Source organism: Orycteropus afer, unplaced genomic scaffold, assembly GCF_000298275.1.
Source record: "Orycteropus afer afer isolate SDZICR_OR568_19922 unplaced genomic scaffold, OryAfe1.0 scaffold00585, whole genome shotgun sequence".
NCBI lineage: Eukaryota > Metazoa > Chordata > Mammalia > Tubulidentata > Orycteropodidae > Orycteropus > Orycteropus afer.
The window spans coordinates 150,011-167,151 of NW_006922172.1; the positions used below are offsets into that span (position 1 = coordinate 150,011).

Below are 17,141 nucleotides of genomic sequence, written 5' to 3' on the forward strand. Positions count from 1 at the left end.
CACCCCTCCCATCCCTAGTAACCAAAAAATAAAAAAATAAATAAATTTCCTTTCATATATAAACCTTTTCCTTGACTCTTCACAATAATGGACTAATACAATATTTGTCCTTCTGTGATTGACTTATTTCACTCAGCATAATATCCTCCAAGTTCATCCACATTACAGTGTTTTGCAGATTCTATATTATTAAGTTGCATAGTATTCCATTGTGTGTATGTACCATACTTTGATTATCCATTCTTCTGTTGATGGACACCTAGATAATTTCCATCTTTTTGTTATTGTAAATAGTACTGCAATGAACATGTTGTTATGTGCCCTGGAGTTGGACCTGAGGTGGTATCACCATGAAAGTAGATTGCCCAACCTTCCTTCTGAGGAGTGGCTGGTGGGTTTGAACCACCAGCCTTCTGGTTAGCAGTCCAGTGCCTTAGGTACTATGCTACCAGAGCTCCCACATGGGTGTGGGATATATATGGGTGTGCATATATCTGTTCTTGTCCTGGCTCTCATTTCTTTAGGATATATAACCTAGTAATGGAATTGCTGAGTCAACTGGTATTTCTAACTCCAACTTTTTAGAGAATCGCCACACTGCTTTCCACAGCGGTTGTATCATTTTACAGTCCCACCAGCAGTGTATGAGAGTCCCCATCTCTTCACATCCTCATCAGCATTTGTTATTCTATCTTGTTAAACTATGCTATTAGTGCTGGGCAAGATGGTATCTCATTGTCGTTTTGATTTGCATCTCTCTAATGGCTAATGATCGTGAACATTTCGTCATGTGTTTGCTGGCCGCTTGAATATCCTCTTTGGTGAAGTGTCTACTCATGTCTTCTGCCCACTTTTTAATTGGAATGTTTGTCTTTCTGTTGTTAAGGTGTTGAGGTTTTCTATAAATTTTAGAGATAAGTCCCTTGTCAGACATGTTGTCGACAAATTTTTCCCCCCAGTCTGTAGGTTCTCTTTTGACTCTTTTGGAGAAGTCTTTGGAAGCACATAAAAACTTAATTTTTATAAGGTCCATTCATCTAGTTCATCTTCTGCTGTTTGTGCATTTTGGGTTATGCGTGATAGTCTATGCTATATGTTAGGGCCCCTAGTTTTTCCTTGAGAAACTTTATAATGTTAGGTTTCACATTTAAGTCTTTGATCTATCTGGAGTTAGTTTTGTGTATGGTGTGAGGTACAGATCTTGTTTCATTTTTCTGTGAATGGATATCCAGTTTTGCCAGCACCATTTGCTAAAAAGACCATCTATCTCTTCCCCATTTAATGGATTTCAGTCTTTTGTCAAAGATCAGCTGACCATAGGTCAGTGGATCTATTTCTAGCTTCTCAACTCTATTCCATTGGTCTGTGTGTCTGTCATTGTACCAGTATCAAGCAGTTTTAACTACTGTGGCTGTATAGTAGTATAGTAAGTTTTGAGATCTGGCAGTGTGAGACCTACTTTGTTCTTCTTCTTCAATAGTATTTTGCTTATCCAAGGTCTCTTTCTTTTCCATATAAAGTTAGTGATTGATTTTTCCATATCCTTAAAGAATGCTGATGGCATCTGGATTGGGACTGCACTGAATGTAGAGATTGCTTTGGGCAGTAGTGACATTTTCACAATGTTCAATCTTCCTATCTATGAGCATGCAATGTCCTTTCATTTATGTAGATCTACCTCTGGTGGCATAGTGCCTAAGGCATTTGACTGCTAACCAGAAGGCTGGTGGTTCAAACCCACCAGCCAATCCGCGGAAGGAAGATTGGGCAGTCTATTTCCGTAGTGATACTGCCTTGGAAACCCAAGGAGTGGTCGTTATGAGTTGGATCCGACTCAATGGCAATGAGTTTGGTTTTCTGTTTGGCTTACAGTTTCTCAAATAGTGTTGTATATTTTATTTGTATAGGTCTTTTGTGTCCCTGGTAAGATTTATTCCCAAGGTTTTTTTTTTTTTTTTGGTAGCTATTTTAAATGGGACTGATTTCTATATTTCCTTGTCAGCAATCTCTTTGCTAGTGTAGAGGAATCCACTTGATATTTGGATGCTGATCTTGTATCCTGCCACTATGCTAAATCTCTCAATTAGCGCCAGTAGATTTTTTTTGCCGAGTCTTGTGGGTTTTCTACGTATGGGATCATATCATCAGCAAATAGGGATAGTTTTACTTCTTCCTTACCAATTTGGATGCCTTTAATTTCCCTTTGTTGACTTATTGCCCTGGCTAGACTTCCAATACAATATTGAATAGAAGTGGTGGTAGAGGGCATCCTTGCCTTGTTCCTGTTCACAAGGGAAATGGTTTCAGTCTCTCTCCATTGAGAAGAATGTTGGCTGTTGGTTTTGCATACATGCCTTTTATTGTTGAGGGATGTCCCTTCCTTTCCTATTTTGCAGAGTGTATTTTTTTCCTTTTAATCAGGAATGGGTGTTGGATTTTATCAAATGCCTTTATCAACTGATATGATCATGTGGTTCTTTTCCTTTGTTTTATTTATGCAGTATATGATGTTGATTGTTTTTCTAATGTTGAACTATCCTTGCAAACTTGAACCCACTTGGTCATAATGTATTATTATTTTTTTGATATGTTGTTAGAGTCTACTGGCTAGGATTTTGTTGCAGATTTTTGCGTCTATATTCATGGATATTGGTCTGTAGTTTTCCTTTTTAGTGATGTGTTTGTCTGGTTTTGATATCAAGGTTATGCTTGTTTCATAAAATGAATCTGGGAGGACTCCATCCTTTTCTATGTTCTGGGATAGTTTTTAATAGAACTGTTGTTAGTTCTTCTCTGAAGATGGGGTAGAATTCTCCAGTGAAACCGTCTGGCCAGGACTTTTTTTGTTAGTAATTTTTTTTATGACCTGTTCAGTTGCCTATGTAATTTTAAGAAGTTTAAAACTTACCACCTCAGAAACCCAAAGGGGGTCACTATGAGTCAGAATTGACTCAATGGCAGTGAGTTTGGTTTAGTTTATATACTCTTACATGATTGAATTTTTTAACCTATTTCCTTATTACTTGTTGTTGTTGTTATTATTAGGTGCAGTTTAATCAATTCTAATTTATAGCAACCTTATGTACAACAAAACAAAACACCGCTTGGTCCTGTGTCATCTTCACAACTACTGCCATGTTTGAGTCCATTGTTGCAGCCACTGTATCAATGCATCTTGCTGAGGGTCTTCCTCTTGTTTGCTGACCCTCCCCTTTACTAAGCATGACAACCTTGTCCAGGGACTGCTCTCTTCTAATAACATGTCCAAAGAACATGAGATGACGTTTTGCCATCCTTGTTTCCAAGGAACTTTCTGGTCATACTTTTTGTGAAACAGATTTTTTTAATTTATTCTAGGAATCCATGGTATATTCACTATTCTTTACTCAACACCATAATCCAAAGGGATCAACTCTTCTTTGCTTTTCCTTATTCACTGTCCAGTATTTGTAAGCACATGAGGTGACTAAAAATTACATGGCTCGAGTCAGGTACAACTTAGTCCTCAAAGAGGCATCTTTGTTTTTCAATACCTTAAGGAGGTCTTTTACAGCAGATTTGCCCTATGCAATACATCATTTGATTTCTTGACAGCTGCTTCCATGGGTGTTGATTGTGGATCCAAAGAAAATAAATTCCTTGACAACTTCAATCTTTTCTCCACTTATTATGATATTGCTTATTGATCTAGTTGTGAGGACTTTTGTTTTCTTTATATTGAGATGTAATGCATACTAAAGGCTGAAGTCTTTGATTTTCAACCGTGCTTCAAGTCCACTTTGCTTTCAGCAAGTAAGGTTGTGCCATCTACACATTGTAGGTTGTAAATGATTCTTTGTCCAACTCTGAAGCCATGTTCTCCTTCATACAGTCCAGATTTTTGGAGTATTTGCTCAGCACACAGACTGAATGTGTGATGAAAGAATACAACCCTGGCACACATCTTTCCTGATTTTAAACCAAGTAGTATCCCACTGTTCTACTTGAAAGACTGCTTGTTGGTCTATGTACATGTTCCACATTCCACATTCCAAAACTCCCATTCTTTGAAATTATCCATTATTTGTTATGATCCACACAGTTAATGCTTTTGCAGTCAATTAAAAAGCCAACAAGCAAAACTAGCACATATGGAATATTCAGTAAAAAGCAAGACAATTTCCAACACATGATAACTATATTCAGCTCTGTTAGCATTAACACAGTAGAAAACAAATGCTGCAGGTTTTAATGAGGTGGCACTGTAAGTTGTAACAGAAGTGAGATGATACCACACTTTTTGTTTTAAAACATATTGAAAAAAGTCTGGTAATTGGATCTTTTGTTAAACAATGATTAAGTTTAGACGGTTGCATATAAAACTAAGCAAAATAGCATATTGCTTTGAAATCAAGACAGAAAGGCATACTTTTCAAAACTGATCATTTGTCAATGTTGTATATATTTCTTTAAATTTCAATTACTATCATTAGTATGATGACAAGAAATACCTTGCTCTCCTTTCTTTTTCTTGTTCTAAGCAGGGTTTATTTCATTATTTTTTTATATGCTTGCTTGCCCTTGTTTGAGGAAAAGCAAGGAGACCAATGCTGCTGGAATAGAAATAAGTGAAAGAGAGAAGCTGTAGGAGTTAAAGTCACAGAGGGGAGTAAGGGCTGGATGCTGTAGACTACATATTGGACTCATCAGAGGAGCTTGTCCAATGTCCAGAGGTTGCAACTTAATTGGCCAAGGATGGGGCCCAGATACTGATATTTCTCAAATGTTCCCATGTCACTACCACTGACGTAGGGTAGATTTTACTGAGACAGAAGGGAAGTCTCTGGAAGGTTTGAACAGAGGGTAACAAATGTGACTTATGCTTGCACGATTACTCTGCTTTTTGTAGTAGACTGTAGGAAGTACAACACAGAAGCAGAGATGATTAGGCTGTTGCAAAAACCTAGGCAATAACTGATAATGGCTTAGCCCAGAGTGGAAGCGGTGTAGGTAGTGAGAAGTGATCAGATTCTGGAAATATCGTTAAAGTAGAACTGACAGGAGTTGCTGATGGATCACATGCAAGGTATGAGAGAATAGAGAAATCAAAGATAACTCAAGGGTTTGAGTTGGCACGTAAGCGACAGAGGAGAGTTGGGGAGGCATCTGTAAGATGGTGGGAATTATTTCCATTTTTCAAATATTAAGTTCAAGATTATCTTTAGAAATTCAAATGGAACTCTCAGATTGTCAACTGGATATGTAAATCTGGAGTTCAGGGGAAGAGATCCATGCTGGAGACATAAATTTTGGACTTGTCAGCATACTGTTGTTGTTAGGTGCCATTGAGTTGGCTCTGACTCATAGTGACCCTGTACACAACAGAACGAAACACTGCTTGGTCCTGTGCCAGCTTCACAATCACTGCTATACCTGGGCCCATCATTGAAGCCACTGTGTCCAGCCATCTCATTGAGGGCCTTCTCCTATTTCATTGATCCTCCACTTTACCAAGCATGATATACTTCTCCAGGAATGGTTCCTTCTGACAACATGACCAAAGTATGTCAGCTGAATTCTGACCATTCTTGCTTCCAAGGAGCATCCTCGCTACACTTCCAGGATAGATTTGTTAGTTCTTTTGGCAGTCCATGTAGTATTCTTTGCTGACACCGTAACTCAAAAGCATCAACTATTCTTCAGTCTTCCTTATTCACTGTCTAGCTTTCACATGCATATGAAATGACTGAAAATACCATGGCTTGGGTTAGGCATGCCTTAGTCTTCAAAGAGACATCTTTGCTCTTCAGCACCTCAAAGAGGTCTTTTACAGCAGATTTGCCCACTGTAATGCATCGTTTGATGTCTTAACTGCTGCTTCCATTGGTGTTGATTGCAGAACCAAGCAATATGAAATCTTTGGGAACTTCAACCCTTCTCCATTTATTGTGATGCTGCTTATTGGTCCAGTTGTGGGGATTTTTGTTTTATGTTGAGGTGTAATCCATGCTGCAGACTGTAGTCTTAATCTTCATCAGTAAGTGGTTCAAATTATCCTCACTTTCAGCAAGCAAATTGTGTCTGCATATCACAGACTGACAATGACCCTTCCTCCAATCCTGATGCCATGTTCTTCTTCATTTAACCCAGCGTCTCAGATTATTTGCTCAGCATACAGATTGAATAGGTATGGTGAAAGGATACAATCCTGACACACTTCCTTCCTGATTTTAAACCATGCAATATCCCCTTTTCTGTTCTAATGACAGCCTCCTGGTCTACGTACAGGTTCTTCATGAGTACAATTAAGTGTTCTGGAATTCCTATTCTTCTCAATGTTATCCATAATTTGTTATGATCCACACAATCAAATACTTTTGCATAGCCCTAAAACACAAGTAAACATCTTTCTGGTATTCTTTGCTTTGAGACAAGATCCATCTGACATCAGCAATGATATCCCTCATTCCATGTCCTCTTCTGAATCCATCTTGCATTTCTGGAAGTCTTCTGTCAATATACTGCTGCAACTGGTTTTGAATTATCTTCAGTGGTATTTTACTTGCTTGCGATATTAATGATATTGTTCCTTAATTTCCAAATTCTGTGGGATCACCTTTCTTTGGAATGGGTACAATATATGGATCTCTTCCAGTCAGTTGACCAGGTGGCTGTCTTCCAAATCTCCTAGTGTAGTCAAGTGAGTGCCTCCAGCATGAGATGCATTTGTTGAAACATCTCAATAGGTATGCCGTCAATTCCTGGAGACTTGTTGTTCAACAGTTCCTTCAGTGCAGCTTTGACTTCTTCTTCCAGTACCACTGGTTCTTGATCATACGCCACCTCCTGAAATGAATGAACATCAACCAATTCCTTTTGTTACATTGACTCTGTGTATTACTTCCATCTTCTTTTGATGCTTCTTTCATCATTCAGTATTTTCCCCATAGAATCTTTCAATATTGCAACTTGAGGCTTATTTTTTTCTTCTTTTCTTTCAGCTTGAAAAACGCCTAGCATGTTTTTCCTTTTTGGTTTTCTAATTCCAGGTCTTTCACATTTCATTATAAGAACTGACTTTGTCTTCTAGAGCTGCTCTTTGAAATTTTCTGTTCAGGTCTTTTATTTTGTCATTTCCTCCATTTGCTTTAGCTACTCTCCTTTCAAGGGCAAGTTTGAGAGTCTCTTCTGACACCTGTTTTGGTCTTTTCTTCCTGTCCTGTCTTCTAAATGACCTTTTGCTGTCTTCATGAATGATGTTCTTGATGTCATCCCACAGTTTCTCTCCTTTTTGGTCACTGGTGTTCAATGCATCAAATCTATTCTGTAGATGGTCTCTAAATTTAGGAAGGATATAATCAAGGTCATATTTTGGTTCTTGTGGACTTGTTTTAATTGTGTGCAACTTCAACATGAACTTGCATATGAACAGTTGACAGTCTATTCCATAGTCAGTTCCTGGCCTTGTTTTAGCTGAAGATAATTGAGCTTCTCCATTGCCTCTTTCCATAGATGTAGTTAATCTGATTCCAGTATACTCCATCTGGTGAAGTCCATGTGTATCACCACCGATTATGTTGTTCAAAACAGGTATTTGCATTGAGTAAGTCACTGATCTTGCAAAATTCTGTCATGCAATCTCCAGCATTATTTCTATCACCCAGGCCATATTTTCCAACCACCTGTGATTCTTCTTTGTTTCTAACTTTTGCATTCTAATCACCAGTGGTAATCAATACATGGTGATTGCATGTTCAGTCAATTCCAGACTGCAGAAATTGGTAAAAGTCTTCAATTTCCTTGTCTTTGGCTTTGGTGGTTGCTGTATAAATTTAAATAATAGTTGTATTATCTGGTCTTCCTTGTAGGCATATGGATATTACCTTATCACTGACAACATTGTACTTCAGGATAGATCTTGAAACATTCTATGTGATGATGAGTGTCACACTATTCCTCTTCAACTTGTCATTCCTGGTATAGTAGATCATATGTTTGTCTGATTCAAAATGGCCAAAACCAGTTCATTTCAGCTCACTAATGCCTAGGATATGATCTTTATACATTCCATTTCATATTTGATAACTTCCAGTTTTCCTAGATTCATACTTCGTACATTTCATGTTCTGATTATTAATGGATGTTTGCAGCTGTTTCTTCTCATTTTGAGTTGTGCCACATCAGCAAAATGAGGTCCCAAAAGCTTTACTCCATCTACATCATTAAGGTCGACTCTAGTCTGAGGAAGCAGCTCTTCTGCAGTAGCATTTTCAGTGCCGTACGACCAAGGGGCTTATCTTTTGGCAGTATAGTGGACAGTCATGTTTCAGGGCTCTCCATTAAGTTATCCAGTAGTGTATCAATCAGACCGTGTTACACTGCTATTCATAAGGTTTTCACTGGCCAATTCTTTGAGAAGTGGATGGCCCCTTCCTTCTTCTGAGTCTTAGTCTGGAAGCTCCACTGAAACCCATCTACCATGGGTGACCCTGCTGGTATTTGAAATACTGGTGGCATAGCCTCCAGCCTCACAGCAACACATAAGCCACCAGAGATGTCAAACTGACAGACTAGTGGTGGAATGTATGATATGTGATTTTTAAATTATGTTGATAACTCATAATTTTTCTTACACATTAAACAGTGTGCACTACCCATTAAATTGGGAAAAGTCTATATTTGTCATTTTATATAATTATTAGAGGATCTAGAATCTATGTTTACATAATCAACTATTTTATCAACAATATTTTTAAATATTTGTAATTATTTTTTACCATGTATCATCTAAAACAACCAAATTATTTTTTAAATTCTTATGAAGAACTTAATTAGAATATTAGTATTAGACTGTACAGTTAAAGTTATTTGCAAGTCAAAAAAAGTTAGTAAGGTAAATTTGATAACAGCAGCCCTGAGTAAATGGCCTGCCATTTATGAGCCCTGTGCCCATGAAGAAATCACTTAACTCATAAGCTAGGTTTTGTCATCTGTAAAATGAGAAATACAATATTAACCATGAGACAAACAGAGCAGAATCAAAACCATGGATGAAAAGGAAGGATGAAAGAAAAGAAAGGAAAGAAAGAAAAAGAAAATGGAAAAGGTATATAAATACAACCTTGTATAAACTGAGAAGTGGTAGACATATGTTAGGTATTAGGCTCTTGGTACTAGCAGTTCTGGTGAAGTAGTGCTAACCAGAAGGCTGGATGTTCAAACCCACCAGCCACTTCTCAGAAGACTGGGCAATCTACTTCTGTAGATACTGCCTCAGGAACCAAAGGAGGGGGTTGCTATGAGTCGAAATTGACTTGATGGCAGTGAGCTTGAACTTGAGACTCTTGGTGGATACATCTCTAGATATGTTCAAATTCTTAAATTTGAAAATTCTACTGCACCATATCATCTCCCCCACACCTCCCCCCCCCACAAAAAATGTCTTTTCTATCTAGACAGAACTATCACATTTAGTCCTCTTTACTTCTTTTTCTCCATAAAGAAAAAAAAAATTATCATTTCATGAGATTTATGGCATTCATGACAAAGAGCTGGGGAAGAAGGTTGCAACAGGATTCTTCATGAGCTGGATCATACACCCAAGCAAAGTGGTCCTCATGCTCAGTGAAGTAGACATTACTACATAAGCTTGATCTCCAGTGAACTTGTCACTAGCTGACACCATGAAATAAATCATGCATGCCAAAGAGTCTATGTGTTATAAGACAGAAGTCAAAGGCATGTTTGACTCTGACAGAACGTTTGCATATTCACTTATGCTTTTGTAAAAAGAAATTAAAGTTTCATTGGAAGATGTTTCTCCAGTTAAACATATTAGAAAAGATAAGTAAAACAGATGTGCTGGAGAAAAGGATCAGGTTTAAAAAGCTGATTTTCACAACTGTTCACATTCAGTTTCAGTAGCACCCTGGAGAAATATCATGATTCTTCATGACTTTTTAAAAAGAATGTCTTTATAGTTGGAGGGTGAGGGGAAGGAGGAACATAGACATGCTAGTATGATCCTCGCAACTAATTATCCATTAATAAAAATATATAATAATAAAAATATGTTGATGGTATCTCAAGAATTGCTTCTAGGAAGTTGCATACAAGTCATTTTCTTGACAGAGTTCTTGTCTTATCATCTCAACTCAATAGGTACCTGGTTATTTAGCCTGATAAATAGTAAACTTGTTGAGGGCAGAAAAGTTGACTAAATCATTTTAGTATCTCTAGTATAATGCCTGGTATGTAGTAGATGACCAATAAACTTTTATTATATGGAACTGAATTTTAACCAATTGGGATGAACACAAACAGAATCCAACATCAGGTTTGAGAAGTTGGGACAAGAGCAGAAATCTCTACACTTTCCTTACTCCAATACTTATGTAAGTAAAATCCTAACACAACATCTTCTACTGCATCTCCAACAAATTTATCTTTAAAAAATAATAAATACATTGCTACAAAGAGTAATTTTCTCACTTCTAGATCTTAATTCTTTTTACAATGAGTAAGCATGCAAAGAGAAGTGCTTCTCATACAATAAGAGAAAAAGCAGTGTTACCCTGATGCCACTCTTCCACTTCCAGTCTTCCTGAATGGTTCACTGCATTTAACCAGCTTTAAAGGCAGAGATGGATAAAAATGTTGGGAGTAGGAGGTGGCTTAACAGGTAATTGTTACTTGACACAGGAGAAGAGAACTCAAGGGGCACACGAATAGCACCAGTCAAGTCTCTCTGCTCGATAAAGAAAATTCAAATTAGAAGAAAGTCCATGACTGAAAATGACTTTAGGTAGGGCATAAACCAGAGTAAGCATAAGCTATATTTAGCTTTTCATTATAAAGAGTATGTTGACATTTGAACAAAATACACACTTACTATAGGTCACCAGTTCTGACATGGAAATAACTTTGTATTTATTCAATATAAAGAGACAGACTGAAAGGCAATTTTACTTGTACACAATATTCCAGAAACTAGGCTGACCACCACCAAGAAACATGCATGCATAGTCCTAAGTAGAGTAAAGAGAAAATTGTACAGATAATGCCTTCATACAAAATCCCACTTCTCACAAATCCAAGGTCTCACAGATCTCAGTTCCACAGCCTGACAGTTTATTAAAAGGAAAATGGGAATGTGATAAACACCCCTAATTGTGGGAGAAACCTCACATACCAGCCATTGAATCTCCAAGATCAATGCTCAAGAAGACTCTTGGTTGTTTTAAGCCTACTTAAACTTTTTAAGATTAACTTTTACTATATATTTTTGTCCTTATTGAACAAACAGTAAACAGATATTAACCATTTGAAATGGTGTGTCCATAGAAAATTTGGAAACACAGGTAAGCAAAAAGAAGAAATAAAAAATAACCTTTAACATCCATTGCCATAACCCTACCTCTCCCATTCAATAAATTATCCTGTTAATGCTTTACAATAACCATCCAAAAGATGAAGTACTTAGGAATAAATATAACCAGAGATACAAAAGACCTATACAAAGAAAACTACAAAACACTGCTGTAAGAAACCAAGAGACCTACATAAATGGAAGAATATACCATACTCATGGATAGGAAGACTTAATATCATGAAAATGTTAATATTATCAAAGCAATATACAGATACAATGCAATACAAATCCAGATTCCATCATCATTCCTTAAAGACATAGAAAAACTAATCTCTAACTTTATATGGAAAGGAAAGAGATCCCAGATAAATAAAGAGTTACTAAAAAAGAACAAAGTAGGAGGCCTCAAACTCCTAAGCCCAAAACCACTACACAGCCACAGTAGTTAAAGCAGCCTGTTACTGGCACAAAGGCAGATGCACAGACGAATGGAAGAGAATTGAGAACCCAGAAGTAAATCCATCCACCTCAATGTAAATCCAATCCAAACTCAATGAAGAAGAGAAGTTTCTTTAACAAATGCTGCTCACAAAAGTGGATATCCATTTGCAGAACAATCAAACAGGACCCATATGTGACACTATATACAAAAATCAACTCAAGTTGGATCAAAGACCTGAATGTAAAGCCTAAAACCATAAAGATCATCAAAGATAAAATTGGGACAAACTTATGGCCCCTAATTCAGGGCATAAATATGCTAGCAAACGTAACTAAAAATGTACCAAAAGACAAAACAGATAACTAGGACTTCCTGAAAAATTAGACACTCAGGTGTCTCAAAAGATTTCACTATATGAGTTAAAGAGAACTCACAGTGGGAAAACTTTTTGCCAATAAAAAATCAGACAAGGGGCTAACCTCTAAAATTTAATGAAAACTCCAACACCTCTTCAACAAAAAGGCAAATAAATAACTCAACTTAAAAACTGGCAGAGGCCATGAATGGACACTTCACTGAAGATGACATTCAGGAAGCCAACAAAAACACATGAAGAAATACCATCACAGAGATGAAAATCAAAACAACACCATATCACCTCATCCTAGCAATAATAAATCAAAAACCAAATCCACTGCCATCAAGCTGATTCTGACTCATAGTGATGCTACACAACAGCGTAGAACTGCCCCAGAGTTTCCAAGGCTGTAAATCTTTACAGTAGTAGACTGCCTCATCTTTTTCTCATACAGTGCCTGGTGAGTTTGAACCATCAATCTTTTGGTCAGCATCCCAATGCTTTAATACACTGCACCAAAACCAGAAAGCAACAATTGCTGGTGAGTGTGGAGAGACTGGAATCCTCATACACTGCTGGTGGGACTGTAAAATGGGGCAACTATTACGGAAAACAGTATAGCACTTCTTAAAAAGTTGGAAATAGAAATATTATATGATCTAGCAATCCCATTACATTTGGTATATATATGTATATATCCTAAGAGAAATAAAAGCCGTAACATGAACAGATGTATGCCCAGTCACGTTCATCACAGCAATATTCATGATAGCAAAAAGACAGAAACAACCTAAATGCCCATCAATGTATGAATGGATAAACAAGCTATGGTACATAGAATGAAACAGTATAAGCAATATTGTTAAAGAAAATTATAAATCTACAAAATGTAACATGGATGAGTCTAGAGAACATTATGTTGAATGAAATTAGTCAATCGTAAAAGGACAAATATTGTGTGAGACTACTCCTATAGAAAGTCAAGAAAAGGTTTTCACATACAGGGAAGTATTCTCTGATGGTTACCAGGGAGGCTGGCAGCTCAAAACCGCCAACCACTCCTCGGAAGGAAGATGGGGCAATCTACTTCCGTAGTGACACTGCCATGGAAACCCAAGGAGGGGTCGCTATGAGTTGGGTCTGACTCGACGGCACATAACAACAACAAGGGGTAGAAGTGAGAGGAGAGTAGACCACTGACTTGAGGGCAGACACACATTAAAAGGGTGAAGGGGAATACAATGTACATTCAGGAAGAGGTGAGCACAAAATGATCAAGGAAAGGAAGATGTTGGGATGAGAACAAGAGTTAAAGGCAACAGTGATAAACAGTAATTCATATACAATACTGCAATAACAGTAATAACAATAATAAAAAAAAATAACCTCTGATTTCCACTGCCAGACCCTACCGCTCCCATCCAGTAAAAAATTACCTTGTTAAAACTTTCAAATTAAATAGAAAAGGGTTGAAAGAGATGAGTTCTTAACTTACCTGAAGTTATTGCAGCCAAGGACTACTCCAACTATGTTCTTGCCTATGTCATGCACATCACCTTTAACAGTGGCCAACACAATGGTTCCCTGGTAAGGATCCTGGAGAGGAAGCCAAGCAGCTAAGCATTGCTGTAATGATGTTAGAAAAGATCACCCAATCCTCTGAACTCAGACAGATGTTGGCATAGAAAGCAATTTAATACAACCAATATAATCTTAAAGATAGATTGGGAACTTAAATCACTTTCTACAAGTAAAAAGCTCTAAGCCCAAATAGTTCAAAGGAAGCTTACCTAGTTGGCTAGCTCAGAGGGCTAAAGCATTTAACCAAGATCATGGGCTCTCATCACTTCAAAGAACAATTTAAGCATTAACAGAAAGTCTCACAGCTGAAGAACATAGCCGTAACCCCCCAAACCTGAAACATGTTTATAGTTAGAAGCAATAAATAGGGCAAAGGGAGAGTGAGGAGTTAGTTAGTTAACTGGACATGTCCCATCAGAATCTGAAAAATAACCATCGTAGCCCAGTGCAGAGGGACATTTAATTATCTTCCTATATCTTTAACACTGTAGTTCAACACAATGTCAGCATTCAAAAAAAAAAAAAAAGGCAAGTGGGATGTTTATGAACTTTACCTCTGTCTGTGCCTTTCACAAACTCCAATCAATTAAGAATTAAGAATCTGAAGGGTAGGAGCTGAGTGAGCTTCACAAAGAGCTAAACAAGGTCAAAAACCTTAACAATTTACTATGATGGTGCAGCCAACAAGAATTAAACTGAATCTGGAAGTGGTGCCAAGGACATTACAAATAAGCAGAAATATTCAGTTAAGAGTTTTCAAAAAACAAACATCACTCTATTACTTCAAGGGCAGAGACTGAATTATATTCATCTTTGTAACTGCGTTTGATCTGGCATACAGTAGGAGCTCTGTTAATGGTCAACAGATGAATGAATGAAGAAACTGGTTTTGTTTTGAAATCATGGCCCTTGATTGAAAAACTGAGGATTTTATAAAGCCACATTCAAAAGAATATCCTGGGGTATTCTTATAATTGATAAAAGAAAACACAGTTGCTGGCTCATTTCTCCAGTTCATTTTTAATGACAACTGCAGGTAAGCCCTATCACTTAAATACCTCTCCAGTAAGAGTCATTCAGGCCAACTCCTTAAATGGCCCTCAGGCCTGGATAAAACAACTTGCCTCTTCTTCTACTGCTCCAGTGAGGGCTCTAGTTTCTTCTCTTTCTTTTTCCATGAAGGGAATAAGGTGGCCAACGGCTTTCTTCATGACCCGAGCTGACTTTATAACCTGAGAAAACACAAAGAGTTAGGCACCTTCAACAACTCACCTTCCTCCTAGTCAGTCTTAGTCTGGAAGCTAAAAACAAAAGTCCTCACAACTGGAGCAATAAGCAACATCATGGTAAACAGAGAAAATACTGAAGTTGTCAAGGATTTCATTTTACTTGGATCCAGAATCAATGCCTATGGATGGAAGCAGCAGTGAAGAAATCAAATGAAATATTGCATTGTGCAAACCTGCTACAAAATATCTCTTTAATGTGTTACAAAGCAAAGATATCATTTTGAGAACAATGGTGCACCTGACTCAAACCATGGCATTTTCAATTGCCTCACATGCATGCGAAGAAAGCTGGTCAATAAATAAGAAGACTGAAGAAGAACTGATGCCTTTGAGTTATGGTGCTGGTTAAGAATACTGAATATACCATGGACTGCTAGCATAACAAACAAATCTGTCTTGGAAGAAGTACAGCCATAATGCTCCTTGGAAGCAAGGATGGCAAGACTTGGCCTCATGGTACTTTGGACATGTTATCAGGAGGGACCAGTCCCTGGAGAAGGACATCATGCTTGGTAAAGGAGTAGGCAGCCAAAAAGAGAGAGACTCTTTGTACACAGAGTCACTATGAATCAGAATCAACCTGATGGCACATAACAACAACAACAGTAGCAGCAAATCACCTGCATTGCTGTTAATGGCCACTTGTGAAATTTTAGCAAAAACTAAGAATGAAAGCTCTCCTCCTCAGGCTAAGCTAAAGTGGGCACCACTCATGAGTGTTGGCCAGATAAGAAATAAGGTCCCTGTTTGGAAGGCCAATGAATGAAATACAAACAGAAGGACAACCAGACTAGAAATCAAAAGTGTACAATTTCTGTCCTCCAAATTCTCGCCCATTATTTTTCCTCACCTAGAATGTCCTCTATCACATCTCCAAGTTCCATACATCCTCCAAATTTCAATCTTGTCTGCCACGGACCCAGTCCCCGTCTTCTCTTCTAAATACCCGGTATATGACTTACAATCGTTATTCATAAGCAAAAACAGAACCCTTTAGCTCTTTGTATGTGTCACAGCCCCAAACTACGTGCTCAACAAGCATTTGTTAACAGATGTGATTAGTAGCTACTGTAACTCAAAATAAGAGTTCTGGTTTTATTTGAAGCACATGATTTAATGGATCACTATTAGAAATAATTTTTTTTCAAAATATGCGTCCTTAAAGACGAACACTAGCTACTCAAATAAAATCTTAATACTATTAACTTTACATGTATTTATCTTGGGTTTTCTTTTTTTTACAGGGGAAAAGAGATAGGCATTGAGGGTAAGAGGTGGTACAAGAAATTAAAACATAAAGATTAGGATGCTAAGAACTTTCAGGTATAATCCTAACCTCCACACCACCCAAACATGGATTTTTCCAAATATTACTAGTACTCCTAAATACATGTAGAGAAAGAATAACCAGATCTCAACACTGAAAATCTTATGCAAATTAAAACCCAAGAAATACACCCAAACTTGGTATTTATTAAACGACATGGAAAAAAAACAGCTGTGAAAATTTCTTCCCTTTTTTTTTTTCTTTTTTGCCAACCTGAGGTAGAAACATTTTTCCAGCTCCAAAAAGATCACCAACAACTTTCATGCCATTCATCAGGGGCCCTTCAATTATATGTAAAGGTCGAGGATATTTTTCTTCATTTAACCTGGCTTCCTCAGTATCTTCAATAATATGTTTTTCAATGCCCTACCAAAAACAAACAAAGGAAAAAACACATAAAAAGTACATAAAAAATTGGCTTAAGTCCAACCAGCCAACAAAGAATGAATTATAAAATTGTTAATGAGTGCAGGTTCTGGAATCAGAATGCATGGGTTAAAATCTTGCCTCCTAGTGCTAACTTGAGAGCTCTGGTAGCATAGTGGCTAAGGCACTTGACTGCTAACCAGAAGGCTGGTGGTTCAAACCCAACAGCCACTCCTCGGAAGGAAGATGGGGCAATCTACTTCCATAGTGATACTGCCTCAGAAACCGAGGAAGGGGTCGCTATGAGTCGGGTCCGACTCGACAGCACATAACAACAACAACAACAGTGCTAACTTAGGCAATTTATTAAGTGTTGGCTTCCTCTTTAAAAATATCACAACAGTAGGAAGGTTGGGCAATCTACTTTA

General features: G+C 37.5%; 1 protein-coding gene across 1 annotated transcript in view; it reads right to left on the reverse strand.

Annotated features, from left to right (window-relative positions):
• The window catches only part of MTR (5-methyltetrahydrofolate-homocysteine methyltransferase), a 251,989-nt gene that overhangs the window by 25,599 nt on the left and 209,249 nt on the right, over positions 1 to 17,141 (reverse strand). The window contains exons 19-21 of the mRNA XM_007956235.1: positions 16,561 to 16,713; positions 14,856 to 14,963; positions 13,646 to 13,746 (exon numbers count right to left, since the gene is read on the reverse strand). Coding sequence (XP_007954426.1) covers positions 13,646 to 13,746; positions 14,856 to 14,963; positions 16,561 to 16,713 — 362 coding nt within the window. The remainder of the gene's footprint in view (positions 1 to 13,645; positions 13,747 to 14,855; positions 14,964 to 16,560; positions 16,714 to 17,141) is intronic.